Source organism: Pelodiscus sinensis, chromosome 9 (genome assembly GCF_049634645.1).
Source record: "Pelodiscus sinensis isolate JC-2024 chromosome 9, ASM4963464v1, whole genome shotgun sequence".
Taxonomy (NCBI): Eukaryota; Metazoa; Chordata; order Testudines; family Trionychidae; genus Pelodiscus; species Pelodiscus sinensis.
In genome coordinates this window covers 23,210,339-23,219,035 of record NC_134719.1, presented here as the reverse complement: position 1 = coordinate 23,219,035, position 8,697 = coordinate 23,210,339, and the positions used below count along the sequence as shown (strand labels likewise).

The 8,697-nt window shown below is 45.4% G+C and overlaps 1 protein-coding gene across 2 annotated transcripts in view; it reads right to left on the bottom strand.

Moving 5' to 3' along the window:
• Positions 1 to 8,697, bottom strand: part of TNNI3K (TNNI3 interacting kinase) — a 190,841-nt gene that overhangs the window by 49,992 nt on the left and 132,152 nt on the right. For both annotated transcript variants that reach the window (XM_006130399.4, XM_075936240.1), the window contains one exon: positions 6,380 to 6,489. In XM_006130399.4, the coding sequence (XP_006130461.1) occupies positions 6,380 to 6,489 (110 nt within the window). The remainder of the gene's footprint in view (positions 1 to 6,379; positions 6,490 to 8,697) is intronic.

Here is an 8,697-nt window from a genome sequence, read left to right as displayed (position 1 = left end):
CCGTTTCAACAGACCTGCAGTGTTTCTCATAGTGTTGTATACGTCAGGGGCTCTTTAAAGTATTAATTGCCCTAGAAAATAATGGGAATTTTAACATCAAGCTTTCTTCCTCTAGTACTGATTTTTACACATCTTGTTTTTTAGTACCGTACTAGTACAGTGTCTGAGGAGGCTGGTCAGTAGGCTCAGGGCATTGTAAAAATATAACTGAGCTCCTGTGGAGTAACCTGGATCTTCTCTTTGAATATATAGATTTCATTTTGTCCAGAGACAAGAAATCCAACAGCTTAAAAGAGGATTTAGAAATGGGTCATCAGAGAAGGTTGGAACCTTTCACTTCTTTGGTATCTGTTGTAACACTGGGCTCATAATGGAAACATCAAAAGTCGTTTGCTGCATGCCTAAATGATTATTTTCTTCTCCACATAATCCATCTGCGAATCTCTGTTTCCCTCCTTTATTTTCAGACTTCTGTAGTTCCACTTCCCCTCTCCCTGCCGACTTCTTTTCTGCCACACCTTTCATCTGCATTTCCAATAGTCTCTTTTTTCTTTCCTATTTTTTGAGCCCTTTGGTTTCTTCCCTACCCCCTTTTCTTCTCTTTTTGTGTCTGGCTGGAAGACTTTAAAAACAACAACAACAACAACCACCCCTCCTTCTCCCGACATTAGAAACCAGACCATATTATTAATTTGGAATTGAGAAACAAGTGATAGCAGAAAACCCCAACCACAAAATAAGCACAATGAGCAAAAGGAAAGGTGTGTTTAGCATCATGCACAAGTATTCAGTGGCTTCAGGGGGTAGCCAAGTTAGTCTGTACAGGATAAACTTAAAAAACAACAAATGGTCTGGTAGCATTTTATAGACTAACTAAACATGTAGATGGTATCATGAGCTTTCGTGGGCACAGCCCACTTGGTCAGAGACTCACGGTATGTCCACACTACAGCACTAATTCGAACTAACTTAATTCGAATTAGTTAATTCGAACTAAGCTAATTTGAACTAGTGCATCTAGACCTAAAAACTAGTTCGAATTAGCGTTTTGCGAATTCGAACTAGCATGTCCACATTGAGTGGACCCTGAACCGAAGTTAAAGCTGGCTGGAACCAGTGCCGGCAGGGCATCAGGTTAGGACTTAGAGTGTGGAGCTGCTGTCTCAGGCTAGCTGAGGGCTGTGCTTAAAGAGACCCTCACCCCAGACAGTTCTCATGGTTCCCTGCTTGCTTGTCTACCTCGATGAGGGACAGCAAAGCAGTCCTGACTTGGAGTGCCCTGAGTGCCCACACTCAGCACATCACAGCACTCGGCCATCAGCCCAGCTACACTTGCTGCAGGCTGCCATCTGGGAGGGTCAATCGGGGGGCTGCAGGAGAGCTTCCACCCCGAGGAGCCCGCAGAGCCATCCCAGTCCTCCCCATCGGGGGCTCATACCCCATTCCTCCCTCACCTCCTTCCACTTACCCCTCCCTAGCCCCCCTTCCTGATGTACAAAATAAAGGACACGTGTGTTCAAAAATAGAAACTCTCTTTATTTAAAAAAACTGGGGTCGGGGGGGGGGGGATTAACCTCTGGGGAGACTGGGAAAAGGAGGTGGGAGAGGGGAAGAGAGAGGGTGGGAGAGGGGAGGGGGAAACCTGGGAGGAGGGAGCTGGAAGGGGGAAGCCAGGGGAAGGAGGAGGAGGGGAAGTATCAAACTATGGTACACCATATCTTCAGTACTGTGTACAGATGTGATCTCCTCACCCCAGATGTTTTGGCCTTGGGTTCCGAAAAGGGCAACTAAAATGATCAGGGGTTTGGAACAGGTCCCATATGAAGAGAGGCTAAAGAGACTGGGACTTTTCAGCTTAGAAAAGAGGAGACTGAAGGGGGATATGATAGAGGTCTATAAAATCATGAGTGGTGTGGAGAGGGTGCATAAAGAAAAGTTCTTCATTAGTTCCCATAATATAAGGACTAGAGGACACCAAATGAAATGAATGGGTAGCAGGCTTCAAACTAATAAAAGAACATTCTTCTTCACAAAGCAAATAGTCAATCTGTGGAACTCCTTGCCACAGGAGGCTGTGAAGGCTAGAACTATAACAGAGTTTAAAGAGAAGTTAGATAAAGTCATGGAAGTTGGGTCCATGGAGTGCTATTAGCCAGGGGGTAGGAATGGTGTCCCTGGCCTTTGTTTGTGGAAGGCTGGAGATGGATGACACGAGACAAATGGCTTGGTCATTGTCTTCGGTCCATCCCCTCCGGGGTAGCTGGTGTTGGCCGCTGTCGGCAGACAGGCTACTGGGCTGGATGGACGTTTGGTCTGACCCAGTACGGCCGTTCTTATGTTCTAAGCTCAGAGTCGGGGGTCTCACTGGACCAACTTGATTGTCATGGAAACCTGCTCCTGGGTTCGCATGTGGCCTTTGGTGGCCAGGCTGGCAGCTATCCTGCCCTAGATGGCTACTTTCCTGTGCCTAGTGCGGAGATTGTGGACCTTGGAGGCCTCCCCTCCAAACCAGGATGAAGTCCACGGTCTCCGCACTAGACAAGACGGGCACCCACCTCTTGCAGCCCTGGGCAAGCTCCTGGGAGCCGTCAGCCTGGTCCTGGGAAGAGGTGGAGGGCTGGGTGGCAGCAGGTGGCTGGCTCATGCCATGCCAGGTGCAGGGTCTGCTGGCTGGGTGCTGGCAGGCTTGCACCTGGCACGGGCACCATAGCCAGACCGTGGCCCTTTAAGGACTCTGGGGATAGGAGGGGGGCAGAAGAGTTTCCCTGGTTGTGCCCAGAGTGGCCATCAGGGCAAGCTGGGGAGGGCTAGACTCCCATTAGTTCGAATTAAGTGGCTACACAGTCCTTAATTCAAACTACTTAATTCGAACTAGGCGCTAGTCCTCGAAGAATGAGGTTCACCTAGTTCGAATTAAATGCTCCGCTAATTCGAATTAAGTTCGAACTAGCGGTTTGTATGTTTAGCGCCTATTAAAGTTAATTTGAACTAATGGCTGTTAGTTCGAATTAGCTTTGTAGTGTAGACATACCCTCAGTGAGTAGCCAGACATGTGGTATCTACCCACATTGCCTTCACATCATTACTGTCAATAGCTTTTATATGTGAAGTTCAAATATTAAACAAATTACAGGCTTGATTGTGACTTTAGGCCGGAGTAGGCAATAATTTTAGATGTGGGGTCACTTCACTAATTTTTAAGTTGGCCCTGGGCTGCCCTGGAAGGAGCAGGACCTCTGGTGGAAGGGGTTGGGTCAGGACACTTCCATGCTCCCCCTCCCACAGACACTGATTAGCCTGGAGGTAGGGGACCACGTGAACTCTTTGCTCTCACACTTTCCCCACCTAGAGAGAACTGCCAGCTGTTCAGCGCTGGCAGTTTCCTCTAGGCACTCGGCCCCTGGAAGGACAGAAGGAGACTTCACAAGCTTCCCCCAACCACAGGCCAATCAGGGCCTGAGGGTGGGAGGAGTGCGCATAGTGTCTCGCTCCCTGTCTCCACCCTGCAAGGGGTATGTGGTACTTAGTATGAAAGTGCTATGCACCCCTTGCAGGGCAGGAGGAGACCTCACATGCTTCCTGCCCCGCCCAACAAGGAGCACACGGCGCTTTCACTCTAAGTACCTTGTGCCCCTTCAAGGGCAGAAGGAGACTTCGCATGCTCCCTCATCCCCAGACCAGTCAGGGCCTGGGGGTTGAAGGAGTGCACAAAGTCTCTTGCTCCCTGCCCTTACCCTGCAAGGGGCATGTGGTTCTTGCAGGGTGGGGGCAGGGAGCAAGAGACTTCACACGCTCCTCCTGTCCCCAGGCCCTGATTGGCCGGGGGGGGGGGGAGGGAGGAGAGTGGCAGGGTGTCCGTGGGCCAGATCCAGCCCACAAAGGCCCCTTTGTCCACCCTGCTTTAGGCACTGCCCTCAGCAGGGGTGGTGGATAAGCAACATTACCCTAACAGGCGTTGTGACTCAGAGATACACTGTTGAGTCTCAAGTCCTTCCTTACTATCACCTTGCTCTGGGGCAGGGGTACAGCAGTTTGTGGATGGCCTATCTCAGCATTGCAAATACAAACCTGTTAAATGGGCTCAGCTGTTTTTTCCATTGCACGGAGGAGGGAAAAAAACAAAGGTCTAGAACAAAGGTCCAGCCCACTCCTCACTTTGCCCAGTCCTCTCTCCAACCACCTGCGATCGGGGATGGAGTAAACAGCGCCCTTCTATTCATACATGCCCACACTGAAAGTTCAGGCAGAAACCCGTCTATGGGCAGCACAGAAGCCAAACTCAGAGAGGAGCTCAAGAGGCTAACGCATCCTTCTTTCAGTCATCTCTAAAACTGTTGAGCGACTCCTTTACGAGTTGTCTGCAAGTGTTCAGTGTATGGTGTCTCAGAAAGACATTCCAGGTCACTAGTCAGGGGTGTGGTCCCTGAGAAGGAAGGATGGTTCAGCAATTAGGGCACAAGCCTAAGACTTGGAAAATCTGGGTTCACAGATCTGCTCTGTCACAGACTTCCTGTGTGACTTTGGACAAGTTATGTGACTCTCTGGGCCTCAGTTCTCCATCTATAATATGAGGATAATTGCACATTCTGACCTAACAGGCCCATGGGGAGGATTAATATAGTGAGATGCTCTGACTGTAGGCACCTTTGAAATACTTTACTCAGATATCCAGCAGGTAGCATGTTAGCACTTACATACCTGGTCAGCTCCTGAAACCCAGTTTTTTCAAACCGCTCTTCAGAGGTGATCCCCTGTAGCCAGTAAGGCTCTGTGGCTGCATGGAAAGTCGAGCTAGAGTCCCAGAGCCTGACCTGGCAGATTTAAAGCTGTTTACTGTTATAGAGACACAGCTTGTATTTAGGAATCAAAACAGAAGATTTAAATTATATTAATTATGATATCAATTAGATTTCTTTCCAAGGGAGTAAGGACCACCAGTCATCGTTGGCACTGATTCATGACACCAAGGGCCAGTCTACACTTACAGTGATGCAGCTGCCTAGGGAAAATGCTCTTACACTGACAGGATAACTTCTCCCATCAGGATAGGGGCTCTACCGCCCCAAGAGATAATATTTACATGGATGGAAGAAGCCCTCCTTTCTTTGCAGCTCTGGGTACACTGGGCTCTAACTTGGCCAGTCTTACCCATAGGCAGAGAACGCAGCTGTGTAGGGCATCCAAACATTTGGGGCTCCACTGGCTCTTAATGTCCACTCACCCACTGCTTCCTATCCCTGTTCTGTGTCTCTATTCCTCCAGAGAAGAGCTAGATAATTTAAAGTGAAAAGGCTTGCCAGAGTTATGGGCAGAACACTGAACCTGTGAAACAGACACTCAAGTGGTAATGAAGTCATTTAACAGGCATTTGCCAATCCCAGGTATATACCATCAGTTTCTGAATTGACTCCGTTAGTTTACAGGACCTTCATTTAAAATTTATTTTAAAAATATTTTATTGGTGTATTGCTGAAGATTATAAAATCACATCTCTAAAAATCTTATCCCCCCCCCCCCCATTTCCTGGGCTGCCATTGGGTACATGGGCACCAGTTTAATAATACTGTGTAGGGCCCCATAAGCCCTAAGGACAGCCCTGGGCACTAGGGTTGCTCAGCACACTCCAAGGCTATGTCTATATTCGCAGCTTCTTGCGCAAGAACATCTTGCGCAAGTGTTCTTGTGCAAGAAGTCTTGCACAAGAAAACGTCCACACTGCCATGTGTGAGCTGTGCTTTTGCTCACAAGAGCCCATGGCAGTGTGGACGCTCTCTTGCACAAGAAAGCTCTGATGGCCATTTTAGCCATAGGGGTTTCTTGCGCAAGAAATCCCTGCTGAGCGTCCACACTGCCCTCTTGCGCAAGAGCCCCTGCACAAGAGAGCTTACACCTGTTAAAAAAGAGCGTAGTTCTTGCGCAAGGAGCCCCCTCTTACCACGCCGTACTGTAAATTTACTTGCGCAAGAGCGGGTGGGCAGTGTGGACGCTCTGCAGATTCTTGCGCAAGAACGGCCATACTTGTGCAAGAAGCGGTGAGTGTAGACATAGCCCAAGTGATGAAGCAGTTATACTGACATAAGTTCCAAGCTTGGATCAGTTTTCTCTCAGAGGCTTATGCTGGGATATAGATTTGTCTGTAGGACTTCATGATTAATATGGTGAGCTACCTCACTGAGAACAAGGAGAGGCTTTCTGTTGTAGTGCGTTCTATGTTGCCAGGTCACAGTAATAACTAGGAGCCTATTAAAGCTAGAAAAATGGAAATATAAGAATAGCCACCTGCTCACCTTCTCTCCTCAGGCTCTGGCAAAATAGCCATTTACACATGACAAACATTGGTAATCACCACTTCAAAGGTTAACGAAGTAAGAGCACTTACCTCAGGACATACATTCCAGCCCCTCATTAACAGTGATGATATGGGCTTGGGAATTGAATACCCTATTGGAGGCCGAATGTGATGATAGGCCATATCTGCTGCTGCTGCAGCTATAAATAAAACAGTATAAGAAAGCTTAATTATGGTTCAAGCATAAAAAATATTCACATGCCAACACATTTTACTTTGGTATTTGAATGAAAAACAGATCTGAACAGATGGAAATGCTTAAGTATTAAACTTGCAAATGGAGTGGTCAAAGAAGTTTTCCAAGCCATCAAAGTACTATTTTTAATGCATTAGGTTAAAACAACCAACAGCCCTGATAGATGCAAACACATTTCTGCCTGTGTTTAGCTTGGCTGAAAGTGATCTGATCCAGGTGCAAACCCTGAAACAACATCCTTTGAAAAAAACATCAGTTGACTGTCACCTCACACATGATATAATAATAAAGAGGGAAAGATTGAGCAACTTTCAATAACAGGCATTAGATGCATTTGATTTATAGAGAAATTGGTGCCGGATTCTGACTGCCTAAATAGCCTACACTGTGGTATGGCTGAAGACTTGAAATAATTCCAAGCATTCATGTAACGAAACCCAACCTGTGTGCCCTTTTATATATGCTAGTTATGATGGACAAAGAAAAAATTGCTATAATGTTCCCCTAACTGTGTTTATAGATACAGTGACTTTAAAAAAAACCCATAATTAATCCCACTGCATTCTTTTTAAACAGCTTAGATGTGGAAAGTCAAAGCAAATGTCTGCCAGCCTCATAGCAAGAGCTAAGTAAAATTCTTTGTTAAACTGACACTATTAAGTGATCCATCACTAGAGTATATAGCATCTGAGGGAGACCAGGAGATTGCAATCTTGAGATTGTAACAAGAATGGTTTAATTTTTTTTAACCATATCCCATTCTCATTACAGTCTTTGTCACAAGAACAGATTAATTTGTGCCATTGTCTGTTCTCATTGCAATCTTTGTCACTGTAATGAAGTCTCAGAATGTTAATATCAGATACAGTCTGTGAATCGTAGCTGCATGCAGTAGGGTGGGCAAGCACATTTTGCCTAATTTTGGTCCCATTCTAACACTGATTTGAAAGTGTGATTCAAACATTACTGGGTTCATGTTCTGCTTAGGAGAGACAGTGAATAGGAGCAGATGGGGAAAAAAGATGTTAATGAAAAATAAATATAACATACTGCTTATCTATTTATACAGAGTCTCCTCTTTTCCTATAATATATTACAGGAAGATTGTGCTCTGTATTAGGAATAGAAGGACACCCAAAAAGTTAGTTTGATTCAAGTGGACTATGCATGGTATGATATATACATGCACACACACACACAGTACTGTACTCTCTCTCTCTGTGCGTGTCTCATATATATACACACACACAATATATCACAACATACACACACGGGACAGTACGTGGTGCAGGGTCGACTGATCCCTACAGGAGGATGGGGATATAGGGCGGGCCACATAGAGGGCTGGAGAAGGGGGGTAGGGAGGGCCACCAAGAGTGGAAGGGAGGGGGCACTCCATTCAGACAATTAAAATTTTAGCAGGGACATAGGAGGGTAGTGCTCTTCTGGAGTGCTACCATGTGTGTGTATATAAACAGAAGTAGGTGCATGATGCAAAAAAGCATAAAAACTGCAATTTTTTGGACCTTACTTGACCCCATTTATCTATTTTCCACAGACATTAATAATAGGATGTTTTTGGTTTGGAAGAGTGTTAATAGGAAGAGAAACTGTCATAGAAATACTTGCATGAACCATTGTGAAGATGGACCCTTTGGAAGAGTTCTATAGAATTTTTTAACAATGAAAATATAATTTTCTATATAAGTTATATGAAATACCATAGATTTTAATAAGAAATAGTCCCCTTCCCATAAGTTACATGAACCATTTTAAAAAAATGATAAACAATGGGATATCGTAAGGAATTTTTTTTTACTGTAAAACTGAAGGAGAAATTGTATTGAAAAGTCAGCCTTCTGATAGGGAACAATGTTCACATTATTAAAATCTTATGACATATCAAAGATGTACACATTTGTTCTGAGACAGAGATGGAAATAGAAAACAGACTTGCTGAAATGGTGATGTAAAACCAGGGTGATGATAGGGGTCTGCTATAGACCACATAATCGGGAAGAAGAGGTGGATATCCCTTTAAAAAAAACAAAAACTAACAAAATCATCAAAAGCAAAGGACTTGATGGGGAACTTCAATGACCAAACATCTGTCGGGAAATAAATACAGTAGGCCACAGATTATCCAAAATGT